Source organism: Lagopus leucura, unplaced genomic scaffold (assembly GCF_019238085.1).
Source record: "Lagopus leucura isolate 7727_CA_CO unplaced genomic scaffold, USGS_WTPT01 Super-Scaffold_100157, whole genome shotgun sequence".
Lineage (NCBI taxonomy): Eukaryota > Metazoa > Chordata > Aves > Galliformes > Phasianidae > Lagopus > Lagopus leucura.
In genome coordinates, this window is record NW_024962334.1 from 9,881,223 (window position 1) to 9,904,479 (window position 23,257).

The window sequence follows — 23,257 nt, forward strand, 5'->3', positions numbered from 1 at the left end:
CAAGTAAGACTATGAGCTATGGACTAGAACTGAACAAAAGCCAGAATTTCTTGTCCCAGTGCCATGTGTTTGACCCATACACTCTCTCAAGTTGCAACACCATACCAGTTTTCTTATGGACAAGTTAATTCAGTGGGGTCAGTGCTTTCTGATAAAGCAAGTGAGGACCTTTTCTTTAGACTTGTATTGAATCCAGTAAACCAAAAATGAAACCTTACAATGATTTCTCTAAAGTGGAAAAATAATTAATAGGAGCAAACCCTCACAGAATAATCTACAGGTTCTGCAGAAGAATTTGTTTTGTGTGTAGTTGCAGCCTTAAGATACACGAGCATATAGTTTCATATCACAGAGTCATTGAATGCTCTGTAAGGTATATCTGCATTTAAAAAAAAAATTAAAGAAATGAGTTTCAAATTCAATTGAAAAGCTGAAATGTATCACAGATCCATAACTGCTCCAGTGAGCTCAGTTATACTTTAAATAGAAGGAAATTTAAGGAAGATTTATGTTCCCATGCTAAGGTCAGGTAGGAGTGAAAAGCATGAACCTAAATGGTGCTTAAAGGAGGAGTGTTCATCATTTGTGCTGGCGCGTCTTCAGTAGGGTTAAAAAATGAGCCTGCAAAGATGGCAGGGCTGTTCCCTGAAGTCTTATTGTTTGTGCCCCGCTATCATTTCAGCCCAAACTATTGAAAATCCTTTCAAACAAAATTTTGTCATAATCTAGGTTTCTGTATGTATCGTATCATCCCTAAGGAGCTAATCCTCCAAATTAAGCACCGCCTCACATTCTTTGATACAGAAATAATCCCTGCTTATCTAAAAACCCACTATCTGTGTGGCTCAGGGACTCCTGAAACAGTTAAATGAATAGTGTCATTCTGCATAGCTAGACATGAAAGACTAACATTCATTCTTTCATCAGCAGCATTCAGAGAATGAGAAATAGGCTTTGATTATTTACCTGATTGTAGAAATGCTGCAGTCATGCAGAAATAGGCTGATCTGATAATGGAAAGGGAAATGTAAAAGCTGTTAACCTGCACAAAAGACTTAATTCTTTTTACATGGTGGAATTATTTCAGGCTAGAACAACAGTTGTCATAAGACAGAAGATAAAGTTTGTACGTGATGTAATCAGTGGCTTAGCAATAGCAAAAATGGATCATAAAGGAAGATCATTACTTTTAAGGAGCTAGGCTGTAAAATATAGCTTGAAATTCTGGAAAGGGAAAAATGCATTAAAAACTTATTATTGAAGCTATTGTGTAAAATAAGTAGACAGCTCCATGGAGAAGAATTTATTTTAAGATAAATTCTTCATGAATGTCTAAAGAGGACCTAATAAAGCAATAAGTGAGACATATACATATCCATTTAAACATTTTCACAAGCATTCTTTCTATAAAAAAATTATATCACTGATATAATTTTGCCTTGAAATTGGGCAGGTCTACTCAGTCTTTTTTGTAGCATAGAGAAACAGATTAAAATGATGAAAAATTATTGGGCACTGACGCATTTGATATCAAAAAGAACTGCTTCTGTCTTAATCTGTATTTATTCTTCACCTAAATGATTTCAGCACTGAGTTCTTTGGATCATAAGTCAAATGAAATGTTTTCTCACTACCAGCAGTATAAGCCTAGCCAGGATTCTGAACTTGACCAAAAGCAAATGTGCATGTGTTTCCTCTATGTGTTTTGAGCAATGAGTTAGCAAGAGTCTATAAGACAGGTGAAGTTACAGCTAGCTCCTCATGTGCTATGATTGCCTTAGGGCTTCTCTTATACCTTTACCAACTCTGCACAGTTGTTTTGGCCAGCTCTTCATTTTGGAGCCCAGTGGAGAACCCTTCAAGAGAATGCAACTCATAAAGCATAGATGATTGCTGTCTTTGAAAGATTCTGACAGGGAATCTCTTGTGTAAGCACATAGAGCTGTCTATCTAGATACAGAAGTATGTGTGTATATACACATATACATGTAGAGCTATTCCCATGTGAAGATGGGGCTCCATTACAGGAAGGACATGGAGCACTTGGTGTGGGTCCAGAGGAGGGTCACTGAGATGATCAGAAGGCTGGAGCATCTCTCCTATGAGGCAAGGTTGAGGGAACTTGTTCATCTTGGAGAAGAGAAGGCTCTGGGGAGACCTCATTGTAGCCTTCCAATATTTGAAAGAGCATATAAACAGGAGGGATAATGCTTACAAGGGTGGATAGTGAAAGGACAAAGTGGAATTGTTCTAAACTGAGACAGGGGAGGCTTAGGTTAGATATTAGAAGGAAGTTTTTCACACAGAGGGTGGTGAGGCACTGGAACAGGTTGCCCAAGGATGCTGTGGATGCCCCATCCCTGGAGGCATTCAAGGCCAGGCTGGATGTGGCTCTGGGCAGCCTGGTCTGCTGGTTGGTGACCCTGCACATAGCAGAGGGTTGAAGCGAGATGATCATTGTGGTCATTTTCAACCTAGGCCATTCTATAATTCTGTGTTTCTATGATATATATATAAGTTAACACTTCACCATGCACTAAAAAAAATTCATGTATTTTTTTGTTATTTCCTAAGTCCCTTTCTGCAGATCAAAGCCATAACTCATGGTAACAACAGTGCACACGGTTTATTAAGATGGCTGGCCCTTTGTTTTGATGGTTTGTTTTGCCAGTGCTGGAATACAACCAGCCAGCCATAAGTATAGCTCATCATTCATTCTGCAGTGATAGCAGTCTCTGGCAAAGGAAAATGGAATGAGGCTAAAAAGAGTTTGTTTATGAGGATAAATGGTGTTACATGCACAGGGTGCTAAGGGCTGAAATACTTCCTCAGTGATGATTCATTATTACAGATTTAAATGATGGTTCCATGCATGAAGCCTGTGACAGGACTTGCATATCTGGTCCTCAGTCTGAAATCTGATTTCTGTAGTTAGTAGCTTTTCTTTCTCTTCTGCTTATTAAGAATCTCATTATATAACATTAAATATTTATCTTTTAAAACCTCTGTCCTGATTCAGCAAGACACTGGAGTTTATTATCTAATCCCATCAAACTCAGCCTGACTCAAACAAACATCGAAGTGTTATGTAAAATAGAGATGGCACTAAGATGGAGTAGGAGTTTTTCTGAATTTGAATTTTCTTGTAAATTGTTCACCCCACACCCATCTGCTAAACTGCTCAGTATTTCCTTTCTACTGAGATTATCTGTGTGATTATTTTTTAAATGCTGTTTTATGTTTCTACATTCATTCACGTGCTGGTTTAATACAAATCACTCACCAGCATAAGAGTTGGCTATTATGTGGTCAGATCAGTTGAAAAAGACAAAAGTTACATGTATTTTTTTCAAATGCTTTAAGCATTTGTTGCATTGGGCATTTCCCATTCTGATCTATACATTCAGCTTATGATTCCAAACATTTGTAAACTGATGCCATAAAATTGGTCCTCATTTTATTTGTATTCTAAATCTAATTAAAAAAATTAATTCTTCAGTCTTAAAAGTACTGCAGTTTTTTATTTGTTTGATTGCTTTTTCTGTTGTTCTTTGCTTGTTTGTTTTTCCAAGAGCCCTTGAAACACATGGAAATTAAATTGCACCTACTTTCTGACACTGGTGTCCTTTTTCATTTAGGCAGATGAACTCTAAATACTCAAGCAGATCCTTAAAACTGGCACCCACACTAAGATCATATATTAACAAAATACCTGTGTAGGACACGCTTGTCTAGCAACCTCCCCAAAGGCTACTAATGAGCAGAGAGTACATTTTTCCTGCAAAGTGCAGAAATAATTCATATGTAGAATACCTATAAAGTATTTAGGTGAAAATTAAAATTCTGGACCACATTCCATGAAAGATAGTAAAGTCCTGAAGTCAGTCTGATTTTGTCAATCAATGAATTAATCTGCAATCAATGAATTGCAGCAGTAGCTGATGGCATTCAAAACTTACTGGTTGTTTTCTCTTACTCATTTTTTTGGAGCTGAGTGCCTTTGTTCTGATTGAAAATCATGCTCAAAAGCTTCCTTCCTTCATACAATAAAGAGCACCTGAAGATAAGGAAAGAAAAACATGAAAGGAAAAAAGGGTTCATGGTCCAACACATCCTTTTCAGTGAAGAAATGGAAAAAAAACTAAGCAGTCAAACTAAGTCAGATGAAAGGTCCATCTGTCTGAGAAACACATCTCCTAGGGTAGCCAGGTGTGGGCAGTATATATGGGTATATATGATGCACCGCGTGCTAAGGAAGTTCCCAAATTCAAAGGTCAGTATGTACTTAAATGCTGTGTTCCTGATTGAGGCTTTAAGTGGGAAGAAGAATTTCTGGAGTTTAAGCCTTACAGTCTATTCTTTAATCAGAGCCTTGTCCCCAAGAATTAGTTGGCAGGTCATTTGTCCTGAAGCTGTTTCTGGGTTTGTCAGTGGAGACTGAGTTAGCTTGGCTGGAGGGATCTGAATTAAATACCTTCATGTAACTTGGACAGAGACAAGGACAAAAGCAGAAACCTGTTCTCACTGAGATGGTAATATAATTGTAGTCTATCATAAATAAGGTACAGTAGTGATGTCTTGAATAATTAGCACTGTATGCGACATTGAATTTTAATGAAATCCCCATGTGGAGTCATAGCTGATAAAATTTAATCTAACCGTGCAGATCAATAAATAAAAATATGGTTAATTATTTACCGTATCTCTTTATCATTTCAATTACAGAAACAACCTTTCCGGAGGCTGTTAAGCAAAAAAGCTGATTAACATATCTAAACAAGTTTAAAATCCGTGGTGGAAAAGACATGAATGTTTTTATTCAGTGTTTTGGTAGGTCTGAATTTACATACAAAACAAAGGCAACACAGAAAAAAAGTAGCATATAAGAAAAACTGGTAGTTCATGCTCATCGCTGAGCGTTCTGTCACGTGTGGGTAAATGTGTTTTGAAATGTTTGGCCTAGAGCTGCATGGGGAACAAGGGCTTGCTGATACTGACATCCACCAATCTGGATTGAAAACCCATCAATCTAACTGTGAGGGACCTAGGCTGGCACCATTACGTAGCACATGCATACAAATATTTAGTGTTTGTAGTATTTGCTGACTTGTATCTGCCAATGGCTGCCAAAGAATAGTTTCTGCAGTCACCACTTTTTACCACGAGAATTAGCACAGGAGATGTAGTATAGCACCACTGTGTTGGGAAGGGGATTTCATAATGGTTTCATTTGTATGCAGACAAACTGACGTATGTATACATGTATGTATTTGCAGCTGCTTTTATCTGGTCAAGTACTGTCAGTTTTTACAGCTCTGCGTTTTCCTTCACCAGTTTTTCATCTTCATGTCATCTTGACACTGCCTTTTCTGCCAGGCACTCGGTGTGTGTGTCTGTTTATCAGTCCTGAGCAGTCCTTTCCTAGTTTCTTAGCAGAATTTCTTCTTCCTATGCTTTTCCATCACCCTGCTGCCTGCTATCAGCTGATGGGTACATCAAAACGATATCAGAAGCCTTTTGCAGGGCTCTTCTTTGCAGCCTTCACTATTTTTTTCAGCTTGAAATCTCCTCTGAGGAAGAACTTTATTCCTTGCAGTAGTTGACACTTTGCTGTCTGTGTGGACTGGTACCACCGTGATTTCTCTTTCACCATCTCCTTCTGAAGAGAATGGCTTGGAGCAACAAACCCTGCAAGCTATATCTGAAATAGGAGCCCATCTAGTGATGCAGAGACTAGTTATTTGTATAAATAAATGCTCGTAAGTATAAATAAGCATAAACAAAGAGACAGCAATTTGTGCCATTTTTGCTGATGCCACATGTGGCAACAGTTTAGCATCTGGTACATCTCCAGTCAACACAGCCATTTCCTCAATTTCAGAAGCATGAATTTCCTCCCTGTATTGTTAAGGACGTAATTATTCCTGTCATCCACTCCATTGTGTTAGCAAGTAGCAGAGCTGCCAATTATCCCCATTTAAAAACCAATCAGTCCATAAGTGAACAGCATGATCTCAATCTCCTGCAAGTTTACTCCTTCACAGGAGCTGGACACCTTTTGTCATCACTTTACATTTTGTTGAAAGTTGTTTTGCGTTCTTCATTTTTATGTTGTTTTGATTTTGGTGGAATTACATCAGCTGCTCATTTGGCCACATTAAATCACAGTGAAATCTCTATAACGATTTTATCTGCTTATCCTAGAAAGCTCATTTGTATCTCGAGAGCATTTTATGAGAAATTTCTCTACCAACACTTCCTTGTATACTATGCCAGCACAGACCCATATTCCCCTCTTCCCAGCACACCCCTTACAGATATTTTTTGATTTTTTTTTTGATTTTTTTTTTTTTTTTGCACAAGAAAGTCTCTGACCAACCATTTCCACTCTAATTTGTAAACAATGACAAAATGCTGTGCATGCTTAGCAAGGCTTGTTTTTCTTGTGGTTGCTTAATGCGGTACACCCTGAAAGGTGTGCTTGTGTTTCAAGAATGGAGGGATCCTACGCTGTTTCATTTGAGGTTCTCCAAGATCAGATCTTCAAGTTATACTGTGGGATCCAGCCTGCTTCCTACAATATTGTCTTCAAGTCGTGTCAAGTTTTCAACTTCCAGAATTACAGTCTGTGTGAGAACAACCTTGTCAGTCACAGTACACTTTCCATATATGTTCCTGCAGACAGTTTGCTACAGATTTAAGGTTTTGGAAGCTACCAGGTCGTGCTTGTAACCCCTTAAGATTCAAAGGACTTTCTGGAAACTGCCCTGATTTCAAAAGTTAAATGTAACTCAGTGCAGGCTCTTGCAGCATCCTCTTCTCTAATTTATTCACATTCATGACCATTTCTTTTTCAAGATACTTTTTACTAAACTGGGTCATATAAATCAGGTCATTGCGATTTATTTGTCACCTAGAAGAGAAGCTTGACATTTTGGTCTGTTCTTCCTGCTAAAATCTGCTATTTTATTAGGCTATTTTTCCAACAAGTGATCTATCTCATTGTCATGTCATTTAGCTTAACCTACTCCTCTTTCAAGCTCTGATTACTTTTTTTTCTGTATTTGCCTTTCCCCAGTATAGGAATTTCCATGTTCACTTGCTATTTCTACCCTACATGGCTTCCTCTGTTGCTTTTTTAATGTTAACAAGTAGATGTTTAAATCTGTTTTACTTGGTGTTAGCTTTGTTAGTTATTTCATGAGTTGATGCCTTTCATCGGTTAGCTTCAGGGAATTCATATTCCCCCCCCCCTTCATTAGTTATTTCCTTCACAGGTAAGACAGGCACTTCACTCACATTCTTGAAACCCAATTACATGACAGTATCTGTGTCTCTGGATTCAGCAGATTCCAGCTCCCATAAGGTGACTAAAAGCCGTAATTAACAATAGCAATTGAATGTTAATGTCAGGATTTTGCACCTGGTTGTGTGGCATCTCTATGACAGACCAAACAATGTGGCTACTGACTTGCTATTGATTTGTGTGCTCCCAGCTCTCTTTTCTCAACAAGATGTATGATAATCGTTAATTCCTGCCACTCCTTTACAAATCACTGTGCAGTGTGGACTGGATTCCAGGCCTTGTTAGATACAGCGCAGGTTTGAACAGTCACAGAGTAACCCGGCCAGAACCAGAGCCATGGCTGAATAGGATCAGGCACAGCCCCAGTGGGGATATATTGTGACAGTGTAGCAGTCCCTTGGAGAATACAGTTTGCAGGGAGGAAATCGCTGCAGCTGGAGCCCTGCCCTCATTCTGGCTCTGGCAGAGCAAGGCTGGACCGCAGCCAGCTGTGTCCCAGCCTGTCCTGCAGTAGTACAGGTGGCTGCACAGGACTGCAGGTGAAGTGTGGATGGGCTTGTGTCCCTTCTTCTCAAATAGGTGGGGTTTTTTTTTTGCCCTATCCAGTCATACAGTTCATATCCTTTATTTACCTTGCTCTGCTTGCAAAGCAGAAACGGAAAATGTTTAAATATTTCAAATGATTTCCGCATTTTCTGTGGGACTCCTGCTAATCCCTGCAAGCTGTCATGATTCAGTCTACTGGCATCAAACCCTCCTGAGTACTAAATGATACACTCAGTAACATGATTCATTCATGTGCTTTAGAAAAGAAACAATTCATCTCATTTTCTTTCAGTTCACTTCTTAAACATGAAAGATTGCAATTTTAACTGAGTTTAGAGATGGCTTTATTTTGTTCATGGCATTTTCTGTTTTTTCCTTTTTCCTTTTCCTCCTTCCCTCTCTCATTTCTTTCCCTTTAATTCCCCTGTCATCCCTCCTTCCTCACATTGTCAACAATGTGAGGATTGTCAATCAAATGTGCATCATATGCATACATTTTGTTTTGGAAATTTAAAATGTTTGATTTTATCACAGTATGTCACAAGTATATAGAGTGGATCAGTTTTATGTTTTTTTCTTTTAAGATTGGAATTGAAAATGAAAGACATAGTAATTGATTTTGCTCTGTCCTCCATAGTACTTTAAAAATATCTTCCTGGCAATTGTGATCTAAATCCGAAACCAAAATTACAAGTGACAGTTTCATACCCATGGACCCTAATCAGGTCTGTTCATTGCAAGAATTTCAAAGAGCTGTAAATTTAAGACTCTTGGTCAAGTTAAGCCAAAAGTGATTTTTATGTGTGTGTTGCTTTTTTATTCCTCGTGTTTCTTTCTTCCTTTTTTTTTTTCTTAAGCTGTATCTTTAGCACCACTGCTGCAACTGTGTCGCTCCACCATACTGAGCATGTTTTCATGCTGAGGCTGTTCAAGTAATATCAAGGAATCATAGAATCATAGAATGGCTTGGGTTGGAAGGGACCTTTAAGACAATCTGGTTCCAACCCCCTTACTGTAAGCAGGTACACTTGCCTCTAGACCCACTAGACCCAGGTTGCTCAAAGCCCCTTCCAGCCTGGCCTTGAATGCTTCCAAGGAGGGAGCATGCACAACCTCACTGGGCAACCTGTTCCAGTGTCTCACCACCCACACAGTAAAGAATTTCTTCTTGATATCTAGTCTAAATCTACCCTCTTCTAGTTTAAAGCCATCTCCCCTCATCCTTTTACTACCTGCCCTTCTAAACAGTCCCTTCTGGCTTTCCTGTAGGCCCCATTCAGGTACTGGAAGGCTGCTGTATGGTCTCTTTGGAGCATATTACTTGCTGTGTTAACTTCAAGAGCTTAAAGCTAAGCACATGTGTAACTACAGACCAAAGGGCTTCCATGAACACCAGCAAGATGAGTCCCAAGCTACTATCACAGCTAGCTAGAAGTTCATTTTTTCGGAATAAATAAATGGCATGTACAAAGTCTTAGGGCATTTTTTCCCCGTACATTTACTCTGTACAATTAATAGATTAGATTTCCAGCAACATTGATGAATATCCAACTCTTACCTGCAACAGCACCTGGGCCAGCACCTTAGGAGGAAGTTGCAGAAGACTCTCTAATGTCTGATTTTAAAATAATTTCATCCAGTGGAAGAATTTCTGCTCAGTTCTTTTTGTAACCAGGTAAAGTAAATTGTCATAATAAAGCTGAGCTCTAGATATGCTACTGTAGGTCAGAGAACACCTGTGGTTAACAAGACATGATTTTTTAAATGTTCATTATTTTATCTCCCTATCCTTAAAGAGAGTCTTACCTCCCAGTAATACTAGGCTTCCTGGTGAAGCAGCAGAAGGTATCATTATCTGTATCACTTTCTGATTTACAAAACCTTACTATTTCCTTCTTTTATTCTTTTCTCCTGTGTGTGCAGTACAGATCACTGAGATCTCTCTCCTGTGTGCCCCTATTAATGTATTGATTTGTCACTGTGTCTCCTGTGGTTCACCTAGATAGCTTGAAGGGTAGGTGACTAAAGCTGAGCATTATTCCAAAAGGATAATGCAGGATATTATCAGAAGCCATTCTATGCTGTGCATTATGCTATATTTAAGGTGTTACTCGGAGACTTCAGCTGGTTATATTTCTGTTTGGAAGACTCTAGTCTTTGTGCCCTGACAATTCCTTCTGTGTGCATTAATTTACATTTACCAATATGAGCAGTGAACATGAACTCTGTCCCTGATTTTACATTCAGGCTGTAATTTAGATTTGCTCAGTGTTTGATGTCTTTTTGACAGGAAAATGCATCAGAAGTCATGTACATCTTTGTTTGCATGACTAGTCACAGTCCTTACGTAACAAGGTATGAAAGTTGAGATCCAGATGCTTTTGCTTTTCTCATCTTCATGTGAAGTACTTAAGCTTTTTGAAAATTATGGCAGCCAGGAGAACCCAGGCTGCAGGAGGTATTGCTCAGCACTCTCTCTGCATTGCTGCAGAACAGAAAAGATGGAGCTGCAGATACAAGATTCCCTATACTTTTTTTTACACTCAAGAGATATTGCAGTACAAATGTATGAGTTGAGGTATCTCCCAGCTGGGTAATTGCTGCCAGCGTAGCTTTCTGGATTGCTGTATTGAACATGGGCGCTTACATTCTAAGTAAAACTCTTTTTAGTCTTCATTTTGCTCTCACCCAAAATCAATTAATTTGCAGCTCCACAGGGTTTGCTTCTTTAATCCAACCATGGCTCAATCATTGATGTAAAACAAGGTTTTTTTCTGCCCTCAGACTCTTTTCTAATGTCTTCCTATTTCTTGCCCTCTAAGTGCAAGCCTGAATTCTCATCTGTATCTATTTATAAGGGCTTCCCTGCTTCCGGGAGCGCTTAATCAAAGAGAAAGCTATCAGCAGGTGGTTAGCATCAAATGTCAGCAGCTTCTTTGTTCCTGATATCTCTTGGAAAAAAATGTTTCATTACCATGCAAATGATGTTAGTCCTCCTTTCCAAGATCCATTATCACACAGTGTAACATATGGTACACAGGACTGCGCTCCCAGGATTTATGTGGCAACTAAATTTCTTAGCAGAACAACAATTGTGAGAGCGAAGCCATCAGATGGCAATAATTACTGTTTCCCATTTCTCAGTGATCTGCTGAATATTTCTCTATCTGGTGGTAGCGACTAATAACTCATTGCGGGGGTGGGTGGACAATGTTATGTCTCCTTCCTTTTAAACTCTCCCATTTATCCTTCACTTGTATCAGAAATGTCACAACGCTCCTCGCAGGCTATACCAGACAGAATGGCTTGGCAGTTTTAACAATGTTGTTCTCTGTTGTGGGTATGTCTGGGAAGTGTGTTACTCACGTGTTACTTGGTGTGGCAATGTCTTGAACTGCACAAAGTCAGTTGAACCTGCTGCCTCTTCCTGGAAACCTTGGAAAGTGCAAATTATGTGTGGAAAGTGCCAATAATGGTGATAGGAATCCAACTTTTCCAAGAGCGCTGAAACCCTGTAAGTAGAATCAGATAAATGTAGGAGAGATTTGATTCATCAGAGCAGTGGAGTACACTTCCATGATTTCAGTGGTGCTTCAGGATGTATTTGGAGTTAAGCATATGTTTGGGTGGATTGTTAACTTCAAGTGTGTGATGGAGTGCTTTGCTGACTCAAGGACGAGACATTCCTTACAGCTTGTTGTTTTCCACATTGCCATCTGGGAGGAGGAAACTTGACAGGACGTGGGCTGTGTGAGACATTACTGCATTTCTGAAAGGGTATTAACAGACCTGAAGCTTCCAGATCCTCTGAATCAGGATTTTTGTCTCTACGGATTTGTTTGGGGTGGAACAACCTCAGCACAGTGTTTGAAAGCAAATTTACCGTGCCACAGCATTTGCTAGGTTATCAGTTAGTATATCCAAATTAAAATAATTTTATGTTTTAGTGAGAGTACCAGGGATGCACATGGTATAGATGGAAAGCCTCACAGACCCAGCAGGTTTCTGGGGCTGAATTTTTAGATATTTTAGGAATTCTGTTTTGCACACAGACAACTGTAAGAATTCACATTTGCAAACACTTTTAATTACAGAGTCATCTCTTCACTAAACTCATTTTCTGAGCTGGGAGAGCATATCCACATTTGTGTGAAATCAGTCTGTTTTCACAGTCTGTTAGACAGCTCACTCTCACTATCTCACTGCAGCCAGATAGCATAGAAGAAGAGGTAATATGGACCTACAATTGCACCTGTGGGAGAAGTGCAAGATATCTCAATTCGTCATTATTCTCCAGGTGCTTTTAACTTCCCAGAATACGGGATGGTCACCTGAAAAATGTCCAATACCATTTCTCCATCTGGTCAGCATCAACCCCTCCTTCTCTAATACTGTACCATCCCGTTCTGCCATGTAACACTCTTGACCTAAAAGCCTTTTCTGTGCTGCTTTGCATTTTTGATGAAAACTGATGGGAGAGTAAATGTTTATTGCTGCAAAATGCATTTCTTTGTGAGAACTCTTCTTTTCTTTATTCTTTTCCAGTGACAAAATGTTCCCAGCCTTCGGATTTGGAGCAAGAATACCCCCAGAATACAAAGTAGGTGAATAAGAGAAATTTTCTCGTTTTCTTCATCTATGGGGCATAAGATAAGGGAGAAGAGGGAGAAGTGCAGGTTGAGGGCTGGGGGAAGCGTGTTGTCTCTCACCTGGTTTTCTCATTAAGTGATACCTCACTGAAACCAGAAATCAAAATTAGAAGAGGTATGTTTTACCGAAAATATTTAATATTAACAAAACTTTGTTAATGGATGTTAGCCTGCTAAAGAGGACTGAATGTTTGAATAGTGCTCAACAACCATATTTTGAAGCTTTGTGGGCCTTGATTTGACAGAACTGATTTTTGTAGGAAGGAATTCAGTGAATGGCCTAGTGCCTTTGCTTTGTGGTTTAGAGACTGAATGTCTTCCTGGAAAAACAGACTTCAGAAGATTTTTGCTCGGTACCAAATTTCTGTTCAGTAGTGGACATCTTCAAAACCAGGAAGAAAAATAGAAGAGCATATTCATGCTAAAAAGAAGGATCATCCAACAGAAAAAAGGGCCAGGGAGAAATAGGCAGAAGTTCAAATCCTGTGTTGCACATGTAGGGACAGAATAGGCAGAATAGTGGTTCTGCACAAGTAAGTAACCGAAGACTGGCTGGGGGTTCTGCAACTCAGATACTGTCTGCAAAAAAAAAAAAAAGCAGAGCTGAAAGACGTATGTCTGGCTAGAAAGTGATTTCAGGGGTACTTTGTAACCAAATATCCCTACAATCACCATCACCAAAACTGATCTGATGCTTGGGAAGAGCTAGTGTAAGGATACATTTCCTCATAAATACTGTTAAGAAAGTGAGAGACTTGGACAATTTAGTTGCCCCAATCTGTGTACGCTGGTCTTGCATGATAACATGACCTGTCCTGACAAAGTCTGTGTATTACTGATCTTTTAGAGCAGGAAATCGGATGATTCAGGATCTTTCCATTTTGCGAAGTTTGTAAAACGCAGTGGTAAACTTAAGATGGAACTACTTGCTTGAGAATTACTTGCATGTGAGTAAACAAGTCCAAAAGTATGTGGAGATACAACTGAGGGTGAGAATAACATCTTTAGTCTCCACTGTGAAAAATTGTCACAGAAAATGATAAAAAAGTGTTAAGACAATCAGCTTACTAATGTAATGAAACTTTGAAGAAGAGAAGAACCACATTGCAGAGGGATTAGCCTTTCTGATGGGGATAAGTAATTAACTGGGTGTCTATCAGGGGCACATCCAACAGGAACTGGATTAGGAATTAGCAGTCATTTGTGCTACTGTTCAGTCCCTCCCTGTAACATGCTGCATAGTCCATCCAAATATCTGCATTCTTACATAAACCGTAACCTTTAGACCTTTAGAGTCCTTGCTTGGCTTTGGCTGCACTTCTGAATTGAAAGATTTGCTTTCTAAGAGACTGAGGAGTCCACCGCAAAATGATGTGTTAATGAGTCAAGACCAATAATCCTGAAGATCCTTCAGTAATTTAGTCTACACTGGTATCATAAATTTAATTTAAAGCCAACAACGATTAGTGTTTTACATGGAATACAGCCAAGATGCATAGGAAACAGTGAAGAAATGGTTATAATTGAAAGTAACAAAGAGGAAACAAGTGTGCTCACACCTTGTTTATTGAAAGTTCTCTTCTCCTGCAAAAATACGGTAACACTAAAGACACCATGGCAGTAGTGTGGATCTCAGACTATTCAAATATTCTTTTGGTACTTGTGGTCAAAATTAACTCAAGTCATACATATATTAAAGGACAGCAGTGTCAGAACTGTGGTAAATCACATCTTCAAATCTAGATTGAGTCATCATGAGAAGGTCTAAATGTTGTCTCCATCATGTGGATAAATCTGCTTTTCATTTTAATTTAGAATGCAGTTGAGCCTCCAATCCTAATTAGATAATCTAACCTGCCTATAGCACATTGGTCTCTGCACACCAGCAGCTGCTATCTTTTATTTCTTTTGGTAGATGACAAGTTGCTAGGCCTGTGGAAGAAATGACTCCCACTACCAAGGGTTTCTAAGTAACCATGAGAGCCTCCATACAGCGGTAAAAGTAAGACAAAGCAGCTTCCATAAAAGTCAGCTAAATGAAAGCTGACCAATCTATGCGTGGCAATAACAGTAATGGGAGGCCAGAGGAAGGCAGCCTGATAAAAACAGTGACCAAAGTGGACACAGTGGATTCAGACCTAATTTACATCATGCTCAGTTACAAGCTGTAGGAAAATGGGGACTGTAACTCACTATTCAGCATAAACCGAAGGTAATGAGTCTCCACTGTGCTGTTTAGGACCAGCTGAAGGCCACTACTTTCAGGATGGGCATAAGCTCTGCATTTTTTTGGCAAGGTTTCTTGGGTGCACTGGATCATGTGGGAAACAGGTGTCATTTTGTGATGTTATGTCAAACCAGTGCCTCCATTTCATACTCTCTTAGGTTGCTTCCATTAGCTTGGGATGGATGCTGGAGGGTAGCATCCACCTGTCCATTTAGTAAGATTCCAGCTCCTCGCATCCTTTTAAATGTTACAATAAGTGCAATGTTTACTATGCCAAGCATTGTTTCCCATAGAAAAATACACCTCTCTTTACATTAGCACTTCAGAACAGCGACAGCATTCATCTTTGCTGGCTTCTCACGAATCTCCTCAGGGTGAACCTCTTTAAAAATATATTTTATATATTTTTTCTGCAGAATTTCTATTTCAAGAGCACACTGTTATGTTACAATGATTTTATTTTCCCTCATTTCAGCTCCAAATGAAACGTATCAGCTGTTAGCAGAAAAAAACAGCAGTTTCTTAGTGGCGTAAGGAATCTGTGGTAGTGAGGAAGCAAAACATGCCATATAAAACATTCCTCATCAGTCTAGAGGTACTTCATCTAGTATTCAGTAATATGATCTTTTTTCCCCAAGACCTGACAATTACACCTGCATTTCAGAGAGCAAAAATATGTGCAAAACTTTTTTAAAAAAGATAGATTGTAAAAGGATGTGTAACAGACCAATGGAAAAAAACAGGATTTGTCACCCTCACATTGAGACCTGGATTTAGGCGTGGAAGATGAACAGTCATGTACAAAAGGAATAAATGGGCAAGCATTGCCAAGCAGAAATGTCTACACTGTGATCTTAGCCAGAGACACAAGCTGTCCAGCTACCAAACTACTTAATTAATGAAGATTGAGAAAATAATAGCTTCTGAGCAGTAGTTCTTTAAATCAGTTAGTGTCTTAAGCTTTTGCAAAATATGCAGACATTCAGTATTTAATTTGAGGACTTGTAGTGCCTTAATTGTTTTCAATTTACTCACAGGTAAGTGTTCAACATTGTGCCTCTCAGCATTTATGCTTTTGTGCATATCTATCTGTTCGTAGATTTTTTACTGTCTTTATTTGAATGAATAAGAAGGAGTTTCTAAACATGACTGGATTTGTCACTTGTTTGTCACGTAGTCGCAGTATCATCACTGTAGAGGTTTCTGCAAAGTTTGAACTCCCTGGGACAGGAGGCAAATTTAAATGAGCTTAACAACCTCCAGGAAAAAAAAATAAAAGAAAAAAAGATTGCTAATTTTTAAAAGAATTGAGGAATCCAATTTCAGCATTTGCAAAATGAATGAAAAACATCTGTTTTCTAAGTCAAAACAGCTTGTTGCATCAAATATGGAAGTTCAGACAGAGTAAAAATGGATTTAAGAAAATGTGGAGGCTAAAATCGGACAACACATTTTGATTCAACTTAAAATGTCTTTGTATAAGGCAGTTTGCCTTCCAACTTTCATGGTTGTTTTATTTGGCAGATTCCAAGGTAGGGGTTTTTTGGGTATTTTGAGATTGATTTGTGAAAGTGAATTTCATTAATCTCAGATTAAGGAAATAAGTTTCTAGCTGTTAAATCTAGATGACTTTTCTACTGAAATTCTCTTACATGTGTGGAAGTATGTTTATGACTCTTGCAAGATACCATCTCATGGACACCGTCATGCTACTTGACAGCTGCCTTTCTGTGTGCTTGTCTTTACATGTGTACAGGCAATGGAAGCATTGTATGGTGGTAAAAACAAACTGTACTACAATGTGCATCGGCAAAAATATTTTAGACTGCTTATGTAGTTGATGTATCCACAGAAGTGCTGTTGTTGTAATGGACTTGATGGTGTACTTACAGATCCCTAGAGCTACTCTGCATATTTCTCTTGTTAAAAACCTTGAAGGAATTACCTGAGAAAAAAAAAATTGTGCCTGGTACAGGAAGTTCCTGGAAAGCTGTGTTTTAATAATCCCATCTCTATGAGCTGTCTGCTAAATAATTTATCTGGAGTCCTGTAGAGAGAACAGATTAATACACAGCCAAGTGTAAGTAGGTTCCTTAGTTGGAGGCTTTGAGCGGTGCTCTGTGCTGCATGATAATGCCAGGCTTAATCACCTCTGCAGTCCTCAGTTTTTCTCTCCATTCCTTTTATGGATTGGTTTTAAGAGAGCAGGAGGGCTGAGCAGAGGGGTCAGCTAATTATTTGAAACTTAATCCAGGATGTGTGAACACAATCTCAGTTCTACATGGACTTTCCTTATTGTGGGGCCGAATTTCACTGCAAACAAGGCCTGCAATTCTTTGCAAATTTCTCTGTTCCATATAATGACATAAAGCAATAATTCTATGCTTGTATGATGTGAGGTATTCCAGAATTTCCTGACTCTTAACTTGACCATCATACAAATGACATTAATAGATTATATATAAGCAAGCCTGCTTCTGAACAGCCAGGTGTCTTGTTATGTTTCCCCTAAGGATATCCCAGTCTTCAACATCTTTGATGTTCACTCTTTTTCCTCCTTTTCTCCATTAGCATATCAGTTCTAGGAGTGCATAAGGACTGTATCATTCAGTGTCAGAAAGATGCCATTTATTATACTGGCTTTGGGCCATCTGACATCACTATGGTTTGCCTTTCATCCTCAGAAGCCTTGCATGCTTAACTGAATTTTAAAAAAGAAGGAGAATGAGTTCTGGACATACGGAGAAACTGCTTTAAAAAGATCTGCTATTGGTTGGCATTGAGCAATGATTTCCTGTTTGTGAACCATCCCTGAGCTGCCTAATGAATTTCTCTCCTTCACGTTATTCTTATATCTTGTTTACATTCTGATATATCTCTAAGAAAGCATAGAAAACAACCATATGCTTCTTTAGTCATTGTGTTTCTTGTCCTGCCTTCAGGGTAAATTGTAATACTGGTCTTGGTGAATGAGGATGACAGTGTATGAGGTTCACTAGCTGTAGGAGAATAGCAGCCATTGCTCAGACAGTATTATTTCTTGGAACACTTTGCACACTTTCTAGACTAATGCTTTCTTATTGGCCTAAACTGTTGCCTGTTCTTAAATAATAGGCTGAGTGCCATAGCTATGAACCAGATAAATTGTTTGTATTGTGTGATCCTGAAACTGTATAGCAACAAAAACGTCTAGCCCATGCTTGCATAGTGTGAATTAAATAATGTATTTATAGCTCTGGAAAAGAACTGTGGTGTTTCTTGTCCTGTAATTTGAAATGCATTAAGAATAAAGAAATAAAATCTCTGAAGAGGCACAGCATTGGAAGGATAAGCCTGCAATATATGTACGTGCATCACTTGCTATTGAAATGCAGGTAGTATAAAGTACAGAAAGCCTAAAGGAAAAGGAAGGCAATTGAACAACAGAAAAATCATCTGTGAGTGAAAACTCACATAGCCATTCTTGACAGCTGCAATTACCTTTGGCCTGCAGCTGGTCATGAGACTGGCAGATACCAGCTGGGCAAGTTGTGCTAGGAGACATACAAGAGCAAGCCAGACAGAAATGCTCTGGAGCACCTCTGAAGCGTATCTGACAGCCCTGCTCTCCTGTGCCTTCTTAGTGAGAAGCATGCATAGTGGCTCTCTGCATTATCTTCTATGGCCAAGAAGCCTGAATGGCCCATTTAAAACCCTTTGAATGAGACAGCTGATGCTCGTTGTAGACATAATACATTCCTGGCTAGGGCTGAGCTGGCTGAATGCTCTTCAGTGAGTTCATGCTTTAGTCCTTGAATTTTCTCCCATCGTAGTAGAGGTCACACTTCATTTAACCTTTTAATAAATAATGGTGAGCATCATCATGGTGAGCAAGACCAGCATATAATAGGAAAAATGTGCAGGACAAATATTTCAGTGATGACAAAGCTTCTGCTTAGTTCCAGCTAGAGAGACATTTGACATTGCACACTGGAGAAGATAAGACTGATTTAAGTTAGCTGGATCTAAGGAATCCTGTGAGACAAAATAAGAAGGACTGGGTACAATTGATGTGTAACCTCTATTCACTGACCATTTTCTGTGCTATCTGTAGCGTATAAATGGAAGTCATCTAAACTAGGAGGTAAAACAGTGGCATCCAACAAATAAATCTTCCTGCAAATAATCCATGTCCCATTGCACAGGAAGTAAACAGGTTGCTTTTCGTATGCCTAAGAGTGCTGGCACTTCCAAATGTCCTACAGATATCTAAAAGTCTTAAAGATATGTAATTGTGTTAGACATATAAATGTTCCCTTTACTCTGCAGTGGTATACCTGAGCTCAAATTAGAAATTGCCTGCTTACATCTCAGCCATGTGCATTTTTTGCAAACCAAAATATGTATCAATATGTTGTATATCAAAACAGAAATTGGACTTCATTCCAGACAATTGAAGGAGAATTCTGAGTCTGAGCTGAAGAGATGGTGAGAAATCGAGCCTCAGACATCAAGGAATGGTGCAAAAAGGAATCTGGGGAGCAAATCAGACAAGAGCAAACGAGAAAATTAGAAAAGAGCATCTGAGGAAAATTTCAGACCCAGTACATTTGTGCTGTGGTTGCAGATCTCTAATTGACAGACATTTAAGAAGCCTGGAAACTGAAACTTACGCTGTCTTCCATTATTTATGCATTCAGAAGTCTTGTATTATTTTCCCAAACCACTAAAGATAACAATATACTGTTTTCTTAGAAAATCAGCAACATTTTTGTATTCGTAGTGATGTATCTTAGAAAATAGCTCGGTGGTATTTCATTACAGACATATTTGAAGAGTGAGAAAGTGGGATATTTACTAACCTTGAGGGAAAACTTTTTCCTTATTTTCCTGATTTCTCCTCCAACTACTCTAATTTCGTAACCAACTTAGACTTCTTGCATTTCTTACATTATTATCTCACAGTGGTTCCAAGGGACTTCTTTGATCTCTTGGAGAATAAATTATTTTCTCAATAAGCCTGTGGCCTTCAAATGAGAAACTGTTCACATGTGGAAGATTCAGAACAGGGCAGAGCATGTGCCTTCTTTAGCTCTCCTGTGATCTGTACACTAAGAAGTAAGAGAGCTTGCATTTACATCCCACCTCAGCAACGGGTCCCTCTTCTGTCGCTGCCATTGGTAGCCCAGTGCTGATGCCGTATTAATGTGATTTCTCATGTGCTTGGGTGTTTTTTCTTTGTGTTCTTTTTTACTGTTTTTTATTGTTATTTTCAAGTTTGATTCCAGTTGTGGTACTTTGTTTTCACATGGAGTTTCATCTGGGACTGTATTTCAGACTTTACGCTAAAAGCTTGAAAGATCTCTGGTTTAATGCAGAAAGAATGTAAAGGGTGTTTAATTCTGAGTTCTCTTTGAATAATTTTTCCAACTACAGTTTTCTCTTCTTTCCATTTATCTGCAGGTCTCCCATGATTTTGCAATCAATTTCAATGAAGACAACCCAGAATGTGCAGGTAACACATCAGGACAAACTTACTGCTGTATTTCTGCTGTGACAAAATCTGCTTCTATTTTTTATTGTATCCCCTGAACACTTTTCAAAGTGTTTCTTAAAGAAAGCAGTTCTGAAACCTAACAGATTTAAAAAGCCTTAGCAAGTGCCACACATTAATGGCCTAAAAGATAGGTCCCATTGAAAGTACACAGTGTTGGATGCTTAGCACTGCACATCCCTGAATCTCTACACGTTGGTGAAAACTAAAGCCATGTTTTCTGTGTTCCTTTTGGATCTACAGCAGCACAGTTTGTGCAGCATTAGAGGAGCAAGATCTGAAAGGCAAGGCATGCTGTGCACCTCTGTAGTCGGACTCCCTCTGTTTACTGCCAGTTGTTTGGCAAGACCTGTAGCAACAGTAAGCTACTGCAAGTCAGCCCAGCACCAGAGTCAGAGCAGCAGCTGAGGATGAGTGTGAGAGAAGGAAGCATGGTTTCATGACAGCAAATGCAGCAGACAACTGTTTTAACACAGCATAGGTGATTGGTGTGTTCTAGCAGTAATCACTAATCTTCAGTAGTCAGAGGGTAGATTAGTGTAGCAGATTTTGCTGTACATCATATGTTTTCACATATGAGGTCTGTGGATATTGATGCTGTCTGTAGAACCTCCTGCCACAATACTCACCATTTATAAAAGGTGAGGATAACAGGAAAAAATAAGTCATATTAGACGTAGACATGTTTGAAAGTCTTGGTCAGATGATCATTGCTGTCTAAAATGCACAAGTTTTTTGTTCTCCCTTATTCTTTGCTGCCTTCAAAACACTAAAACAGGTATTTCAAAATGCACTTCTCATTCAAATTTTTTAGCTGTTCCTTTCAATCCTTCTAAGACTTATTAGTGGCTTTCTTTCTGGCATGGTCTGCAGAATATGTTCGGGATGAAGATTAAGATGCCAGGGAATAAAGTGAGGAAAAGAAGAGAGGTTAAGCAGTTTGACAAAAAATAATAATAAAAAAAGACATCATTAAAAATGTTCAGATTTCATGCATCTTAAATGAAAGAGCTGTCTTTTTGGTGCAGTAGGCATTCCAGCTTTGGCAGCACACTTGAATTTTTGGCCTACTCCAGCTTCAGTAGGTGAGGTGCTTGAAAAGTATTTGGGCATTTTTATGCGCACTCCACCTCCTTTTTGCCTCCGTTGAGTCCAAGGCTAATACTTCCATCATGCTGACATTGCTATACAGTTACGTGCATTGACTGAATGATGTTTATAGTATTTGAAAAGGCTGTCACACCTATGTGCTAACAGCAAGTCAGAGATTGGACAGCCAAACCTTCAGTTAAAGAAGTTACTATTCATTCTATGTGTAGAAAAGGAAATGCAGCAGTGAAAATGAGAGAAGATTAAAAAAAGGAAGAAGCTGCTCAATGATCTTCGCCCAAGCTTTATGTAACTTACTGTTTGTTGTGTATTCAGTTGTTATGTGTGCTTTGAATAAGAGTCAGCTGAGAAGTTAATCCATCATCTAAAAGTTGTAGAGCTAAGAAGCTGCAACCGGTTGGTCACAGCATGGAGGAAGGCCAGGGAGGGAAGTTTAGAGCATTTGTACACACATCTACAAGATATAAAAGGCTCTTCTGTGTACCATTTAAAATAATGTCCATCTGGATGAAAGCAAGAAAACAAGACAGACCAGAAAACATGTTGTTTAATCATCTGCTGCAGCTTGCTTATCATCTGCCTGTAATGAATGCTTGATCGGTTCCCACAGCCAATTGTTCTGTGGCGTTTCTGACTTCTGTAGATGCCCACACTGCATTAGGTGGCACAGGCTGCAGTAACACCAACCTGTCATGTGAGGAGAAGATACTCTTTGGCCTGAGAGTGAGAGGGAGATAAAATGCTTAATCACCACACTATTTTACCTTGTAATATTTAGCATACTTGCCACAAAAACACAGGAAAATTACTGAATAATATTTTACTTTAAACCAAGAAGCAGAGACTGGAACCAATGTAAAGAGTATGTGTCTGCTTTGCTCTTGAGGAATGAAATCCCTTTCTTGTGGAAGTAGTGATCTTTTACTGACACGTAAGAGGTTTACGCATCACTCTACACTGAATAGGGATTGTGCTAAAATGTCAACTCTTTAATGAGCAGAGGAATGATTAACATACGGATCGAGTGTTTCTTATTTCAGTAAATCCCTCATATCCTACCTAACTGAAAAAAAAAAGTATATTTTTAATTCTAGATGAGAGGAATTCTTTCCTGAGATTCAGTTCACCAATCCCCTGGGGGACCTCAACGGGCTTAAGAGCCACATTTGTACAAATCTCCAGAAGCCCAACTGCCAGGCCCTACATCTGGGTTGGAGCAAACCCAGACACAAATGCAGTAAGGGCAGAGAATAGATGAGAGCAGGCGTGGGGAGAAGGTCTTGGGAGTGTTAGTGGGTGAGAAGCTCAACATGAGCCAACAGCGCACGCTTGCAGTCCAGAAAGCCAACTGGATCCTGGGCTTACTCAAAAGCGGCGTGATCAACATGGTTAAGGAGGTGGATTTTGTAACCCCCAACAAACCCATCTAATGTCTGTAGAGATAAGGCTAGTGCAGTAGGCCCATACAAGCTGCAATAACAATTTGGACTCATTTGTAGATATACCTGTACATTCAAAAGAAATGCGTATTTTCAGTTTTCTTGCTTGTAAATATTTGATATAAAGATCAATGGAATGCATAAAATACAGATATTTGCACATTTTTCCCCTATTACCATTTCTATTCTCAAAAAAATAGTGTTTATAGTTTTATGTTTAGTTTATTTATTCTATTTATAGTATATAGTCTTATAGTTAGTATTTACTTATTTACATATAATCTTATATCTTATAGTCTTTATTTTTTGAGGAAGAAAATGACAGCATCTAATCTGAATCAATGTTTCTACGCGCCCATGCATTCTTCTACACACATATGTGCACATGCTTACACTGTATGTCATTAGAACTATTGAACATGGATTCTGAGTACAAAAGTAAAGGGA

General features: G+C 38.9%; 1 protein-coding gene across 2 annotated transcripts in view; it reads left to right on the forward strand.

The window, feature by feature from the left end:
• CPNE4 (copine 4) overlaps window positions 1-23,257 on the forward strand; it is a 214,328-nt gene that overhangs the window by 180,653 nt on the left and 10,418 nt on the right. For both annotated transcript variants that reach the window (XM_042888597.1, XM_042888598.1), the window contains exons 12-13: window positions 12,398-12,452; window positions 20,171-20,222. In XM_042888597.1, coding sequence (XP_042744531.1) covers window positions 12,398-12,452; window positions 20,171-20,222 — 107 coding nt within the window. The remainder of the gene's footprint in view (window positions 1-12,397; window positions 12,453-20,170; window positions 20,223-23,257) is intronic.